Here is an 18,066-nt window from a genome sequence, read left to right as displayed (position 1 = left end):
AACAAATAAGACATGACATTGCTTTCTTACCAGCCTGAGAGGAAAATCCGGGAGCACACCAGTATGCTCTCACCAGTTTGCGCATACCTTCTTTACCCAGGTGAGTCAGGCCGTGTGCTGCTTCAGCCAGGCTTGGATAGTATGTTCGGGGAGCTACAGGCTTACCTTGTCCATCCCTCCAGAGTCCTGAGGACTCTTGACCACATCCCTTCGCCTTCCAGACCGCCTTTTCCTGCAGGGAACACAAATCTTGCATTTCAATTAATTTCTGCATGTCTAATGTCTGAAAAACCATCATAGTCTCGGTCGATACAGTCATAGGTTGCCCTGCTGCCCATTTAGCAGCTTCGTCTGCCCTGTTGTTGCCCAATGACACTGGGTCTTCTTCAAAGGTATGGGCTTTGCACTTTATGACGGCTACTGTTCTGGGTAACTGTATCGCTGTCAGAAGTCCTTTTATGTGTTGTGAGTGTGCCACTGGTGTACCTGCTGCTGTCGTAAAGTTTCTAAGACGCCAAAGGGCCCCAAAATCGTGCACTACCCCGAAGGCGTACCTAGAGTCAGTATATATATTGGCTGATTTACCCTCTGCCAGTTCACACGCTCTCTTTAGTGCTACTAGTTCCGCCACCTGGGCTGAGTGAGGTGGACCAAGGGGTTCAGCTTCTACCACATCCTGATCCTCTACAACAGCGTAACCAGTACATAGCTCTCCTGTCTCTGTCTGTCTATGGCAACTTCCGTCTGTATAAAACGTAAAATCTACATTTTCTAAGGGGGTGTCACGTATGTCGAGCCTTGCAGTAAAGGTCTGATTCAGGTGTTCCATACAGTCATGCGTGTCAGTATTCTTGCCTAACTCATCATCAACCAGGGTCTCCTCACCTCCCACCCTTTGTGTCTCTTGAGACACATACGGAAGGTATGTAGCTGGATTTAGGGTGCTACATCGTTTGATGGTGATGTTTGAGGGTGCCATCAGGGCTAGTTCCCACTTTGTGAATCTAGCTGAAGAAACATGTCTGGTTTGGGCTGAATTTAACAGAGCTGATACAGCATGGGGTGTATAGATGGTTGAATTATGTCCTAATACTACATCCTCGCTCTTACTTACTAGAAGGGCCGTTGCTGCTACACTTCTGAGACATGTTGGGAGTGACCTTGCCACATTGTCTAATTGTGCACTGTAGTATGCTACCGGTCTGCTAGCGTCACCATGTTTCTGTGCGAGGACACCTGCTGCACAGCCATCAGCTTCTGTACAAAATAGCTCAAAAGGCTTTTCATAATCAGGTATTCCCAATGCAGGTGCTCTTGTCAGACTATCTTTAAGGTTAAAGAACGCTTGCTCTGACTCTTCTGTGTGTAAGACACGTTCTGGTTTTGAGGAAGAGACTAGCTCCTGCAATGGTAATGCCAGAATAGAAAAACCTGGGATCCATGACCTACAGTATCCACACATCCCCAAGAAAGTACGAATCTGCTTCTGGCTCTGTGGCAGGGTCATGTGTTGTATGGCCTCAATTCTGTCGGTTGTCAGGTGTCTTAGCCCCTTAGTGAGGCAGTGTCCTAAGTATTTGACCTTAGTCTGACATGGCTGTAATTTATCCTTTGCCACCTTGTGCCCTGTTTGTGAAAGATGAAGCAACAACAATTTAGTATCATGTAAACATGACATAAAAGAATCAGAGCACAACAACAAATCGTCCACATATTGAATTAGAACAGACCTATTGTGGGGTTGAAAGGATTGCAAACAGTCATGTAAGGCTTGGGAGAAAATACTGGGGCTGTCAATGAACCCCTGGGGTAGTCTGGTCCATGTGTATTGCACTCCCCTGTAGGAGAATGCAAAAAGGTATTGGCAGTCAGGGTGAAGAGGGACTGAGAAGAAAGCAGAACATAGATCAATGACAGTAAAATGACTGGCAGACGGTGGAATCTGCATGAGGATGACAGCTGGATTCGGCACTACGGGGAATTGGCTCTCAACAACTTTGTTAATTCCCCTTAAGTCCTGTACTAATCTATAGCCCCTCCCCCCACTCTTCTTCACAGGGAAAATGGGACTATTTGCTGTACTGGCTGTACGAATTAAAATCCCTTGTTGTAACAGCCTCTCAATAACAGGATATACCCCTAGTTCCACCTCCGGTTTTAATGGATACTGTGGGATTTTTGGAGCTATCCTACCACTTTTTAGATTGACCATGACAGGGGCTACGTTTGCCATCAGTCCAGTGTCCTGTCCATCTCTGGTCCATAGGGAACCTGGTATTTCCAGCAACATCCCCTTTACTTGAGATGGACTTTGTTCTATAACAGGAGAGTGTAACATTAACCTTTGAGGGGTGTCCAATATGTCCTGTACCTCATGTGCAACCTTCTCGGGTATATCTAGGAACACACCATCTGAGGTACAGTATATGACACATCTCGTTTTACATAACAAGTCTCTCCCTAGCAAGTTAGTAGGAGCCGCTGCAGCCAAGAGAAACGAATGCTTAGTATGCAGAGGCCCGATAGTAACTTCGGCGGGTTTAGTTAGAGGATAATGTAACACTTTTCCCGTCACCCCCATAGCTGGAATAGTTTTGCTGGTCACCTGTAGATTGAAAGGAGAGGTTATCACAGATCGGGCCGCCCCTGTATCTACAAGAAAAGTTTGTTTCCTGCCAGCTATGTCAACTATCATTGTTGGTTCTTCACTCTGACTCTCAGTTAACCTTACTGGCTGTAGACTACAGGTATGACCTGACCCCTAGCGCTGACTATTGATTTCCCGCGCAGCATTTGCTGCCGTAATATGCGCGGGTAGATGTGAGTCTTCTAGTCTATGTGAATCCTTTCTTGGAGGCTATCTATGTGACCCACCCCTATGTGTATTGAGTCTTTCTTTATTACAATCTCTCCTGTAATGTCCTTCCTCGTTACAATTGAAACACCTGATCACTTTAGGCTTCCTGTTATATGGGTTGTATGCTGGTGGTCGTGTGTGCACCCCTTCTAGAGCCTGTATACTTACCGTCATTAACTTATCACTTTTCTCTTCCCTTTTTCTAAAAAGGTTCTTGTCATGCTCCACAGCAGACTCCCTAAGGAAGTCTACCGTGACGCCTCTCCAATTAGGTAGTGTGATTTGTACTCTCGTCTTTAAATTTTCCCTAAGGCCATCCATCAGTACCCCTACAGCTACCTCTCTGTGATGTGGGTCCTCACTTATGTTGGATATCCCAGTAAATCGTGCGATCGCTGTTATAGCTCTAGCAAAGTAATCTGAGGCAGTTTCACTATCCTTTTGTTTAATGGTGAAAATCTTACTCCAATTTACCACTACTGGAAAACAGATGGCTAAGTGTTTGACAATTTGTTCTATATTCCGTTGGTTAATCTCATCAGTCAAGGTGTCATCTTCCTCCAACAAACAATCTCCAATAAATTTTTGTATGTTAGTATTGGGAGGAAGACACGCCCTCAACACTACCCGCCAATCCTTACTGGTTGGTTCGTGAGCATTCCCTAAGTCTTTAACAAATTTCTGACATTTAGCTAACTCCTTTCTAGGGTCTGGGAATTCAGTCATAATGGAACGTAATTCTGATCTAGTCCAGGGACAATGCATTGTAACATTTCTTAAAGGAACTACACCATCCTTATCTGGTTTCCCATTGGGAACCGATATTGTGCGGACCGGGAACACACCCTCTGGTACACTAACTTCAGGGGACGCTACAGGATTTACAGGCCCTAGATTTTGAACACTTTCACTCCTAGTGATCACGCTACTCTCACCTATCTCAGCCATTTTCTCATACTTGCGCTGAGCCTTTAGTACATTAACAGCATGGGCAATGGCCGAAATCACAGTGGGTTCATCTTCATTTTCAGATACACTTGATTGAAACTGATTTAAAACAGGGTACAACTTAGTAATTTTTCTATTTTCAGTTTTAACAACGGCTGTACTTACCCCTCCCGCCACATAAGGTGGCGGGGGCGCGCTTGCGCTGGGTTCGCCACGCTTCGCAACGGTTACATCCGCCTTGCGCGCGCTTTTCGTCACGCCTACTTCCGGTTTGCATTCGCTGCTCTGCCACGTGTTACTTTCCATTTGCCACAATTTTAAACAATCATTATGTCTATTTCTCTTTTTCGTTGACTTGATCAACCATATTTTATCTTTTACAGTATTTAGTACCTCTGCATTAAAACTCCCTATTGTTGGGAAAGGCCTATCACAAGCTTTGGTCATCCCGACCCACGTGTCACAATACACAGTTGCATATGCACCATATTTCTTACACATGAGAAACCTCGCTGAACCAATAGGGCCTTCCTTAGGCAGTACACTGACCATCTCTAGCGTATGCTTAGCACCCATGTTGAACAATATACCTTCTACCCGGAACACAGACACACCGCAATGCTCTGTTCCTTCCGGCCAAATGTGAAATACAGACACACCGCAATGCTCTGTTCTTTCCACCTAATAATTTCAACTCTGTTGCTATACTCACCGCTAGAGATCTATAATGCTCGGTGAACGTATTTCCTTTAGCCGCGCTCACTCGCTTTTCTCGCCCCTGGCGAGGGTCCCTAATACAGAAATATCACTGTGGGCCCCAAGGGCTATCAGCTCCTCGATACCCTGGCTCAACCACAAAAATCTGCTGAGTTTATTATCGCTGGGAGCGCAAAGTCGATATAATCAACCTGCCTTTCCAGTATAATTCCTCCTAGCTGCTTCACCAATTCGCACTAACGGTGCGACCGGATCGCACTGCCTACTAATACTAATTATTAGCAAACCTTGCGATCTATTGGTAGCGCTTTGCGAAAACCCAGTTTTCGCATTCAGTATACCTGCCCTGTATACCGTCCTTCAGTTGGGCAATCCGCCTCGTCAGACAGCAACTGAGCACCTCAACAATAAAACAGTGTATCTACGTTACAACATCACACACTATACACCTTTTCTGCGCAGAAAATCAAAAGTTCCCAACAATAGTAATAATGTCTCAGAGGCCTTCACAAGTAATTATACTATGCATGTATAATAACTATCAAAACGATTGTTTAACCACGTGGCAAGTTTACTGGAAGTTCGCGTACGCACAGCAGGAAGTACACATACGCTAAACAATGCAATACAGTTAAAACGCACAATGACAGAAAGAAGAAACAGTTTTCTCTTTTGTCCCTAGGTTCTAGTTAGCGTGCCCTAGATAATGCAAAACGGACATTCGGTTTCGCAACACAGAGTAAAATTCAGGTTTTGAACACCATGCGTTCTTACCCGTTTATGACGCGTCTCCACCCTTTGTTGAGGAACCGAAATCCGTTGGTCTTGCGTATCATCGGCAACGAAACCTCCAAAGCTCACGAGCCCCCAATTGTTATGTGTGTATCGTCGCTAACCAATAACGATTGTCGAACCTCGATTTGTGTTTCCAAAGCACAAAGATTTATTCATAATAAGTGGAAAAATATGGTCAAGCGAAGTAATAGTAAATACAGCCGTTACTTATCGCAGGCGCTCTGGATCCAGTGCAGTCATTCAATCCTGAAGTCTGGGGACAAGATGTCTGCACTCTGGATCACAAGCTGCTGCTTATATACACAATCAAATACAGTAATACAATGAAGATGGTATGGCTTGCATCTATTGGTCCGGGTCTCAGGAATGTCCAAGGGGTCGTCAATCATTGGCTGGTTCATCCTAAGGAATCCAAAGGAGGGGGTCATCTCTGCAGGGGGTATGCTCTGCTCTTCCCGCCAGGATTCCTTAGTCTTAAGTAGTTCATAATTCCCTATCATTCATAACTTGCGTATGCACTCTGCGACTCCCTCGCAGAGTGAACCAAACAGTAGGATATGTAACAAGGTTCATTATGATACCACTCATGATGTTATTCCTTTAACCCGTTCCGTGTATTTCACTAATATGCATGTAACTCTGATATAACATATAAATACTACTATATTTCGACATAACTGACTATGTGTTGCAACTACCATTAATGTGTACTATTTTATAAGTATGCGTGTTTGTGCGAATGTATGGTAAAAGACCAATTACTGTTGCTGCCACGTGTAGTGGATGCGTACGCCCTTTCACGCCGTAGCGTGCCCTTGTACGTCGATGCGTACCGTACGCATCTTTTCAAACAAAGACAACCAAGTTTGCTAGACTTTAATTGAAATGACTTTATCCAATTTACTGACTTCGACAGGAAGTTAACCCTTTACAATGCAGCGCCGCTTGAAATTTAATCGCGAAAGAGGCTGAACACGCGGGTGTTGAAGAACCCGCAGATTGATACATTTACCCCCAGGTCTTCTGCTACTAGGCTGTACTTGTTGACTTGTGTCCTGCCACCATTGTGTTTACGTTATGCAGTGTGAGACCTCTGTTTCTCTTACAACTTTCAGTCTCTAAGCTGATAAAGACTGACGAGAATCCTCAAATGTGGTGGTTCCACCTCTTCAATCTCCCTCTGATACATCTAGAACTGATGCATCTAACAGCAGCTAACGGACTGTATGCTAGATGAGATGTAGAGGGATCGCTGTCTGCCAGATGGTCATTAATGACTCTGCAATCTTCATAACCGCAGGTCCCATGCTCTGATCAAACAACGTCTTTATCTTATCCAAAATAACTGTGAATTGATCCACTAGGGCAGCAGTAGAAGTCAGCAGGTCCTGGTAGATCTTCCTCACATGAAGAGCACAATTGAAATAATTCAGAAGGAGTTGTATCCTATGTTACTCCTACAGCAGGATAAATGAATGAATGAAATGAGTAAAGTGAAAATTCATGTACCAGTCTTGCAGAACAACCAGTCAATAACTAACAAAAAGTTGAAGCAAGTAGCTCTCCGCTTACTAAATGTCACTTGTGAACCACTAAATAAACAATACATACGTAAATGCATCCAATTCCAGGCAGTACGCACACCGCAAATTATCATTACATTGTTTTTCTGAAACAGCCACCATAAGAGCTTTCATCACAAACCTTTTATGGGTCCAGATGGAAATGTGCATTGCAGAAACCGTGAAAATGTGACTTCAAAGGGCTAGATTTACTAAGCTGCGAATTTGAAAAAGTGGGGATGTTGCCTATAGCAACCAGTCAGATTCTAGCTGTCATTTTGTAGAAGGTACTAAACAAATGAAAGCTAGAATCTGATTGGTTGCTATAGGCAACATCCCCAGTTTTACAAACCTGCAGCTTAGTAAATCTAGCCCAAAGTGTTAGTCCCATCCTGCTACCTATCTAGGACCCCCCCCTCCATTAATTTAAACTTTTCTCATAAAATGTAGCTTGTTTAAGACTCACTTAAGTCTTACATAGATCATGAGAATGAGGGGTCATTGGGACTGTCCGTATTACATGTGTCAGCAGCGTACAATTTTAGATGGGGCTATTTTTTAGAAATGGATAGTGTAAAATATGTCCCATTGAAAGTGTAGGCCGAGGCCTAATTTTTGAGGATGTGGACAAAACAAGTTATTTCAAGATCACCCCTCCAAGCCCCTGCTATACAGGGACCGCCCCTCTAAATTCAAACTTCACTCCTTGAAGCTCCTTTAAGTAAACATTTTCCACTAAGTAAAATCTTGTTTTTTGCATGTGGTTACATAACTGTTGACTTACCTAGACCTCCCTCCATTAGCAATGCCCCAATCCACCCATCAGAAGTGGCTAAATCTGGCAACCCCACAGGTGCCTCCATTTTCCATGCTTTCCACGCCAAATCCGTGCACGTTATATAAAACCCAGACCATGCTCAAAGACAGGCACAAAATAACATTTACACACAGGATGTGCATTTACCAATAGTAATTTACGAAAGTGTTCCTTTCCTGTCTGCTGTATGGCAGGGAGTCAGTTGGTTGGTGTCCATTGCCATGCTTAGGTGCAATTGGTGCAAATTTTAATTATTGTAGGCTTTTGCAGAGAAATGCTGAATAAAACATTCTCTCAAGTAAAATAAATGCATTTTGGATGAAATCTGCATTTTGTGGTGGTGAAAAGTGTGAGGTAATTGTTGTATTGGCAGACAAGATAGATTTAGGTCACTTTGTAATGAAACTCAGTCCATGTGTGTATAAAATCTCAGTACAACAACAGTGAAGTCCAGATTTGAGATTCAGAATTTAGTTTATGTGGATTAGGCTGTTGATGTCTTAGGGGTAAATTTATCAAGTTGCGGGTTTGAAAAAGTAGAGATGTTGCCTATAGCAACCAATTAGATTCTAGTTACCATTTATTTAGTTCATTCTGCAAAATGGCAGCTAGATTCCGATTGGTTGCTATAGGCAACATCTCTACTTTTTCAAACCTGCAGCTTGATTCATTTACCCCTTAGTGTTTCCATGCTTCACTCCTGTATAACTGATCCAAAATACTTAACTTGCTCATTTCACTTGTGAGGGTATTATCTTGTAAGATACCACTGCCTGTGTAACATCCTGATAGTTATATGGTAGATTGATAGGCCAGATCGTTCAGCTGGAAAGGTTTGTTATAAAATTACATTAACAGAATGCCACAATGTTCTGACCAGTAATCCGCAGCATTCTAAAGAGAGGTTATGTTCAGTCAGTGCAACAACATATGGAATTAGGAATACTCGTCCAGGAACATAGTAAATTTCCATTCTAGTGAATATAAGTGCATTTTAAGAGCTTATCTGACTAGCAAAATACTTCAAATATGCCCCAAAGTAATAATAAAAAAAAGGCCCATCTGGGCATAATCTAACAGTTGTTAGCATGTGTGCAGGCAGTGTTGTTTAAGATAAACATCTTGTATAACAAATGGCTTTGTGGTTAGCACTTCTGTCTCACAGAATTGGGATCATGAGTTTAATTCCCGACCTTGGCTTTATCTGTGTGGAGTTTGTATGTTCTCCCAGTGTTTGCATGGGTTTCTTCCGGGTGCTCCGGTTTCCTCCCACACTCCAAAAACATAGTGGTGGATTAATTGGGTGCTATCTAATTGACCCTAGTCTGTGCGTGTGTTATGGAATTTAGGCTTTAAGCTCCAATGGGGCAGGGACTGATGTGAATGACAAAACATTCTCTGTACAGCTCTGTGGCATTTGTGGTGCTATATAAATAAATGATGATGATGATGATAACTTTGCTTACTTTGTTTGATTGTGAGCTGAAGCAAAGTGATGCCATATTCCGGTGAGACTTCCTCACATGTAATACACACATGGTACGATCAGTGAAGAATTTGGGAAAGTATTTGCTCTGCTATTGCAGTAAATGGATTTTTTGCTTCCTTTTTGTTATGGTAATCCTGTGGCTTTACGTGTGCTTTATTTCAGCTGTGATGTCAAATTGTGCCTGTATAGCCTGTGTCTGCAAAGCTTGCCTCTTCTCGACACTGAACTCAGGCAAGAGCAACATAATGTGAGTACGGCCAACAATAGTGTCCTTAATCAGTTACTCAGTATCTGTGACGTCTTACAGCTATTGGTCACTTAGGCAAGTCTGGGGGGCGGGGGGGTTTACAGGTGCCCAGAATCCCACCCAGGACCGGAAACACTGTTTGAATATGAAGCAATGCTGTAGAACTATTGTCACCATTTCAGAGTGAAACGTCAGTGTAACTTGTACTGGAAAAATCCGCACACAAATATATGCGTATGTACTCTGTGTTCAGAAGATGTGTCCACTTAACACCAGACACATCCCTCAGAGATTTAAGTCCTATTTGCAAACATGTACAAAATCCTTTTATTTTATATGTTATGAATGCAATTGCTATGAAGCATCATTTAAATTTGAATCATCTAGCTAGTACAGCAGGAAAAACCTCCCCACATGCAACATTTTGTTTTATTTTTTTATCTTTGCTACAAAAAGCTCAGCAAATCCTAATCTATGGTCAAGCAACTAGTAAAGGCTCAATAGGCATCTGCGAATCATTGACATAATTACATGCTTCTCTAGTTCGGGTGTTTGTCATCATCATCCGCTACTTCCACCTGCTCCCGACCGCCCGCGAATAAAACCCCTTTTTTAGACGCATTTGCGACTACGTCCCAATCTGAATTCATACGCAGCTGCTCGAACATGCCCGTACTGTACATTGCCTATGATAGAACGTCCGTTGCGCCTCTTCAGGGGTAAAGAATCGTAAATGCTAGAATGTCTCAGTTCTGTGTAGCTGCAGTGACCTAAATTCACTTTCTCAGTATACGCAGTGCAAAAAGCTTAGATGCAATCAGTTGTACGTCTTGCTTATACTTGTCATACTTGTCAACTCTCCCGGAATGTCCGGGAGACTCTCGAAATCCGGGTAGGTCTCCCGGAGCAGGCAAATCTCCCGCATTCTGCAATTTGCTAGCTGAAATGACGCGTCTTACGGTGAATCATTTTGCCCCCTACCCGCAACAAAATGCTGTTCACGTCGAGGGGGCGGGGCGATTGACCACGCCCCACCCACCAGCCACGCCCCCCGGTCCGGGATCTCCCGGACTTCACTGTGTAAAAGTCGGCAAGTATGGTCTTACTCTGACCCATAAGGTTCACTATATACTCTGTTTATAGAGAATCTATATACTATGCATTATAATATTTTGATGAATGGCGTAGAGAAATCTCCCCTTTAAAATCCTATTCTTGCCCCTGGATCAGTGTGAGCAGCAAAAGGCCTCTATAGTATTCACCCAGTGCTGTGTTTTGGAAACGGAGTCAAATCATAAATTCCCCAGTTTATGTCAGCCTGATGGCTGCATGGGATATGCAAAGACGATAATTGTATTGTGACAGCCAGAAATGAATATTATGTAAATGATCCTGCTGTTTCTCTTCACAGCATGATGGCATCAAGCGAGTGCTCAGTATTGCCAGCACTTGCTCCCTGCACTCCTCTAATCAGTCTGATTGTCATTATGAACTTGTCAAACAACCTTTTCTCCTGTCTGTGCTTTGAAATTGAGCCTAACTTAATTGCAGCATGGCACCACCTGATCGACACCAGCACAACACCAATTGGTCCTGAGCTCAGCCATAGGATCTGTTAGATTATCAGTGGGCATGCTGGGTAAAAAAAAGAATCTGTCCACCTCCCATAACGGCTTATGGGTCAACCACACTACATGTGATACCAGTGAGCCGAGCCGCTTCTAAATCACAGGGCTACAAGAGTGCAGAGATTTGCACTGCTGTGTGCGTATACACCGAATCTCAGACATAATGAGAGTTATCTGACGCTCCGCCACTGCGCCATTCATTCAAAATACTCCAAAATATTCGAGAGGCTTGTCTGCAACCGTCTCACCACCTACCTTTCTGAACATTCCCTCCTTGATCCTCCAATCTGGCTTCCGCCCCCTCCACTACACTGAAACTGCCCTGGCTAAAGTCACCAACGATCTCCTTGCAGCTAAAGCCAGGGATCATTTCTCCCTTCTTATCCTTCTTAACATCTCAGCAGCATTCGATACTATTGACCACCCCCTACTGCTCCACACTCTCCAGTCCATTGGTCTCTCCGGCAATGTCCTTTCCTGTTTTTTTCCTACCTTGTCAACCGCTCCTTCTCTGCTTCCACCTCTGGCTCCCTCCCCCCCTTCCACACTTCCAGTCCGGTCCCACAGGGCTCTGTTCTTGGCCCTTTACTCTTTTTACACCTCCCTGTGTGAGCTCATTAGCTCCTTCAGCCTCCAGTACCATCCTTATGCCGATGATACCCAACCCTACCTCTGTTCTCCTGACCTCTCTCCATCCCTCCTCTCTAGGGTGTCCGCTTACCTCTCTGCCCTCTCCTCCTGGATGTCCTCCAGATTTCTAAAACATAACATCGCTAAAAGCAAACTTTTTGTCTTTCCTCCATCTAGAACCCCCTCCCCCCACCTCTCTATAAATGTTGACAACTCCACTATGTTATCTGTTCCCAAACTTCGCTGCCTCGATGTCACCCTTGACTCCTCTCTCCTTTGCCCCCCACATTCATTCTCTTGCCAAATACTGCCACTTTCAGTAATGCAACATTGCTCGCATTCGGCCCTTCCTCTCCCAGGATGCCACCAATTCTCTCATCCACTCCCTGATCATCTCTCGGTTGTACTACTGTAACCTTCTCACTGGCCTCCCCTACTCTCATCTCACTCAGACTCTTCGTCCTCTACTTAATGCCGCCGCCAGACTCATCTTCCTTTTTCACCGCTCTAGATCTATCTTCCCCCTCTACCATGCCCTTTACTGGCTCCCCTTCCCCTACAGAATCCTCTTCAAGCTCCTCACCTCACATAAAAGGCCCTCGCCAACTCCACTGCTCCCTTCCTCCTCTCTATTCACACTCCCTCCTCTCATCAGCCAATGATGTTCGCCTCTCCTCCTCTCTGATAACCTCTTCCCACTCACGTATTCAAGACTTCTCCCGTGCTGCCCCCCTCCATTGGAACGATCTCCCTCGTGCTATCAGAACCTCCCCAACTCTTAGCAATTTCAAACGGGCATTAAAAACCCACCTCTTCTTAAAAGCCTTTCAGTCATCTGCCTAAGTACCCACCTGTCGGCTACCTCTCCCTCTTTTCCCTTCCTCCTTCTCTCTCCGTTCGACCCTGTCCCCATTTCGACTTCCATATGTCTTCAGTTTGTCCGACTTTCCCCTTAGATTGTAAGCTCCTCTGAGCAGGGTCCTCTCTCCTCCTCAGCTCCTCTTCCCATCTCCTTCTTTAGCTTCCTGCCCACCGACTCCGCTCCTGCTTTTCACTGCTTTTTTTCTAAAGCTCTAACCTGTTGCTGCCCACACACCTGGGCACACCAGGTTTCCCGCTGTCCTGACTTTCTCTTACCCTCATCCTTTATTTAACTGTGCTCTGAGCTTCCTGAGTTATTGTGATACTTGTTTATTGTACTGTACTGTTATACCTTGTACTGTCCTATTTGTTGCTGCACGGCGCTGCGGACACTTTGTGGCGTCTTATAAATAAAAATGAATAATAATAATAATATCGTTATTGTCCTGGAATATGACCCCATCCCACTTTCCACTGTCCAGAGCAACATTTGAACCTTTTCTAAGGGAGCCCCCCCCCCTATAAAAAACCCCCATTAAATGTCAACTTGAAGAAGGATACTATAACGCTTAGTCTGCATTCATTTGTCAGTCATTCTTCAAGGTTCAGTTGAATGACCTTGTTGTTTTTTCAAAACATAGGTGCAATTGTCTTCGAGGTGACTGCTTTACTTGATCAGTTCATTTTGTTCTTGACTATAAACTTTCACTTTAATGCAATGTTTAATATAGGGTTCAATAATTGTTTTTGCAGAGTAAAGGTCACAACACATGTATCCATTAGGTGAGGAATATAACGTCTCTGCTCCGGCCCAGAGCCCTGAATTTACTTCAACATTGATTTTTCCTCTTTATAATCCTGCTCTCTAGATGTTTGTTCAGATTCTTCGTATAAACCTGACTGACCTACTGCTGGAAAAGAAGATTGATAGAGACCTGTACACACACATTCTCTCATCACAGGAGGCAGTAAGACTTCATTTTGCTCTTTTTTTTTTCTCTTTATGCTGAAGTGTGTTTAGGCAGACCGTGCTGGTTATTGTAGTTCAATTGGCTAGCCCCGTTAGTATCCGTAGTGTAAAGCATGAGGAATGGATGAATGCCGGGCATGCTGGGAAAAGCAGTAATTGTGTGTCAGCTGGAGAAGTACTCAGTTTCCTGCCAGTTGGAGTACTCACATCTAAAGCTCTATTATACATACATTTTCTTTCTAAGGAAATCTCTTTACAACAATACCTCATTCTTTTAGAAGAACTGTATAACCTATGATACATATGAATAAAATACCTGTACTTATTTATGTATTAATAGCCTTTTATAAATATTTAGAACCAATGTCAAGCTAAAACGATAAGGGAAAACCATGTATTGACTCATGTCAACAGAAAGGGCCTTCACGGGTCAAAATCAAAAAAGTTATGGTTGTCCTGTATGTCCAGCAGACAATGGAACTGGACAGGTAGATTTAGGAAAAGAAGAAAAACTACAAATTTGCAGGCAAGAGCATTGTACAAGGGACAATAGGCGCTAAGAAGAAAGTCTTAAGGAAAACGGAGACTGGTATAAATGAGCAAAACCGTTCACTAGACACATACCGATCGGGGTTTATTTTCAGAAGGGCTCAGCTTCTGTACGGACTAAGCTATATTAGCAGCAGATTTGCGCGTATGTAAGTTTATGGGTCGGGGAGTAATTCCTTTATTGAGCCACTAAGATTTTACAAAACGGGAAATATACAAACCAATAAAGTTAGTATTCCGAAGGTAGAAAACCCCTTTGATTCACGTAAGTATGAAGCTACTATTTTTTGCCTGTTTTCAGGAGCTGGAGGAACTTGAGCAGAGATACCACTCAGGGATGACCTCGAGCAAGTTCAAACGTGGCCAAGGTTCAGAATCTCAAACAATGGAGGACATCGAGAGGAGGGAGAGGGAATATTCTGACCATCTCATGCTAAATGTATGTTTTAGATGTATAATAGGAATACCATTTAGTGTTGTGACATTTCCAAATCCCATGTCTGCCAGGGGTTGGAGAGGTGTTTCTGAGAAGTAGTAACTATTACATACGTGGCTTTCATTTCTCACAAGCGCTCTCCTTTAAAACAAAAAGTATAAATGATTTCTAACTAGGTTTATTTTCACTTTAATTTAAAGACACATCTTTATTACATGTATAACTTGTGTGTGTTTTGAATGTTTTATTACACTGGTTGAAATGCACCTAATATTGGAGGCCACACATTGAAAGCATAGGAAAGACCTGGGGGAATATTTACTAAACTGCGGGTTTGAAAAAGTGGAGATGTTACCTATAGCAACCAATCAGATTCTACCTGTCCTTTTGTAGAGTGCACTAAATAAATGACAGCTAGAATCTGATTGGTTGCTACAGGCTACATCTCCACTTTTTCAAACCTGCCGTTTAGTAAATCTAAGCCCCTGGTTTCCATTATCTCCAAGGACCTGTAAAATAAAATTTGTTCTCTGGGAGAAAATTGTTCTGTGATCGTAGAAGTAATATAGTTAAACAAGTTTCCCTAACAAGTAATTGTACCTCTAATAATACTTTTTGTGTATAAATAGGATAGATTGTTTTGTTTTTAAGGCCAGTAATATGGCTATAGCCCTCCAACTATCTGTATTAAGGTTCCACTAGCCCAGAACTATACTTATATGAAAGACTTTCTTGTACCTTTCACAAATCTACATCTAACACTCTCCATATTGTTATTGTGATGTATAATATTGTATTTACACGTACTGTGCCGCTGAGTGCAGATTTGTTCCTCTTATCAACCAGTTCAGACTGACAGTGGGTCGCTGCCGATCTATAGAGTTAAGCTGGGTACACACTACAGAATTTTCCACCAACTTTTTATGCCGATCGATTTTACATGTGATCGATGGTCCGATCGCTCGGTCCATGGACTGCATACACACTAGTCTTGTTTGGGACGATAAAGGGAAGAGCGGACGTCCCTTTAGCGACTTTTTACAGCAATGTTGTCAGGGCAATGACTGTAATTTCGTACTCACTGTTGTGGATCGGTCGCAAGTTTATACACACTACACAGCGGAAACGAGATTGGAACGAAAATATTAAACGGTACGACCAACCAAATGAGGCGACAATCGTCCATTTGGACAGACTTTCGACCATCGTGTCACTGCACACACTGACCTGACATTTGAACGAGCGGTCGTATGTCGGCTGATTTAGCCGATTATTGGACGAAAACCGTGTAGTGTGTACCCAGCTTAAGACAGGATATGTGCAGCACATAGAAGAGACAGTTAAACAGGATCACACCTTGGTGTCAAATGTGATCAGATCGGATAATCGCCTGGAACATTGACAGATTTATTCAGGAATGTTACCAGCAGCTCTGTTATATGGGGTATATTGTATTTCAGGTGTAGTAGTCCTTTATAAATAGAGAAAACTATGGTACATGTCATTAGTGTTTAGATTGAGTAACGAGCAGTTTGTCTAAATGATAGTTCCCCAACTTCTAGTCTTTCAGCACAATTTTCTTTTATCATCATTGACATCAATATTACTATTTTTCTAAGTTTTTTCAGTGTACATTATATCTTTTATTATTGCCCCAATACTACGCTCACCCTGACACAAGTTGTATTATTTATTAAACTCTAAAACAGATAATGTAAAAAAATCTCCGATTACATTTTTTCCACGACTGTGATGATCTTGTTTTAATAGTTACACTAGTTTTCAGCACTTCTAATGATGCTTTTACCCTATAAAGATTCTTAAGACATACATTACCCAAATATCAGGACAATTAAACTGTTGTATCTGCAATCAGATTTACTATCACTATCCTGTTCTTGGAGACGTTCCAACCCTTTCTGTGCCTGGTTTTACCTCAGATAGAAGGATTCTGGAAGCAGATCGAGAACGTCCATCAGATACTTCACGACAGAGCGAAATGTTCCCACGATGATGTTGGAAGGATCATGATGAACCTGATCTCAAAAATGATTGTTGTTGAAAACATCCTGTGTGATTCCCAGGAGGTTCTTACCATGGTAATTTACATTCGCTGAACGATGATCATCCTATTAAAGAGTATAGGTTGTTTCCTATCCTGCTATGTACTTCTCTTAGTATATATTAACTGGTACTGTGCTGCTACCTTTCAAGTGGAGCCTTCATTCCTAAATCCTCATATACTGTGAATGCACATTAATGATGACATATTAGTGTGTATATATTGTATAATATAAAGTCATTAACAAAACTGAACCAACATACATCTATTTCATTGTCTCACTATAAATCCCCACTCGACCCGTACCCTCTGCCCAAGATCTGCACCTCTCAATCAGTCATTACCTTTCTGATTTACAGGACTTTTTTTTTCGGGCTGCACATATTCTGTGGAATTCCCTCTCTCGTCAAGAATTTCCCCAATAACCTCCAAACCTTCCTGCGTTCCCTGAAAACTTATCTCTTGCCAGCTTCTCGAACCATCTTTTTAGCATCCTATTCTACTCAATTGTTAGCCCTGTAAACAATGCACTCAAAACTTACATTTATTCTCCTTTCCGAATGTAAACCAATGTGAAGCAATGCTAGCATTGTATAAATAAACATAGATAATACTATATAACCCATATCATGGAAGCTTATCATTGATTTAATTATAAGTAATAGTAAATAAAAATAAAAAAAAGCAACGCTACTTTTTTAATAGATGAAGTTCAAACTAATAATATTAATAATGTTGATCACTACAGAGCGGAGAAACAAGCTGATATTGGTGGTGGAAGAGAGCCTTTACATTTGGGGGTATATTTACTAAACTTTGACTTTGAAAAGTGGAGATGTTGCCTATAGCAACCAATCAGATTCTAGTTATCATTTATTTAGTGCATTCTACAAAGTGACAGCTAGAATCTGATTGGTTGCTATAGGCAATATCTCCTTTTTAACAAACCCGCAGCTTAGTAAATATATCCCCAGGACTCTCATACTGAGGTGTTGAGAAGTATTTATGGGGTGGAATTGGTTTTCAGCTGAGCAGCTTTCTGTGAGTGCTGGGATTATTGCTTCTTTACGATTTCATTTTAACACTGAAAATCTAATGATAACCTTTGTACCTTTTTAAAGGAAATTCAGGAGAAAATGATCCGCTGGGAACACATGGCGAAGGTGGTGGATTCCATGAAATATCAGATACAGGAGGAAAGTGAATGCCGGCTAAATGCAGTTTCCAAAACCCTGGAGCAGTTGACCATAAAGAAGAAGATAACGGCTAGACAGAAGGAGCGGCACCTGACAGAACTGTTCAAAGCCTTCTGGGAGGAGGTGTCCCGTTATAACAGAGGTGAGCCATTTGTATCAATGGTCTCCATCCAAGCGTTATACTCTTGGCTCCTTCCTACTTATCACCTGCACGACCAGCGGAACACACTGAGCACGGCAGTCCTGTGCCGAATTTATTTTGTATATTTTTTTGCCAAGAACGACATCTCTGCCCCTGACTA

At 42.6% G+C, this 18,066-nt stretch overlaps 1 protein-coding gene across 2 annotated transcripts in view; it reads left to right on the top strand.

Annotated features, from left to right (window-relative positions):
* EVC (EvC ciliary complex subunit 1) overlaps nucleotides 1-18,066 on the top strand; it is an 84,421-nt gene that overhangs the window by 30,071 nt on the left and 36,284 nt on the right. For both annotated transcript variants that reach the window (XM_075194646.1, XM_075194647.1), the window contains exons 5-9: nucleotides 9,348-9,432; nucleotides 13,421-13,519; nucleotides 14,372-14,509; nucleotides 16,447-16,605; nucleotides 17,690-17,906. In XM_075194646.1, coding sequence (XP_075050747.1) covers nucleotides 9,348-9,432; nucleotides 13,421-13,519; nucleotides 14,372-14,509; nucleotides 16,447-16,605; nucleotides 17,690-17,906 — 698 coding nt within the window. The remainder of the gene's footprint in view (nucleotides 1-9,347; nucleotides 9,433-13,420; nucleotides 13,520-14,371; nucleotides 14,510-16,446; nucleotides 16,606-17,689; nucleotides 17,907-18,066) is intronic.

Source organism: Mixophyes fleayi, chromosome 1, assembly GCF_038048845.1.
Source record: "Mixophyes fleayi isolate aMixFle1 chromosome 1, aMixFle1.hap1, whole genome shotgun sequence".
NCBI lineage: Eukaryota > Metazoa > Chordata > Amphibia > Anura > Limnodynastidae > Mixophyes > Mixophyes fleayi.
Note: the sequence above shows the minus strand (reverse complement) of the source record. Positions and strands in the feature narration are given on the sequence as shown.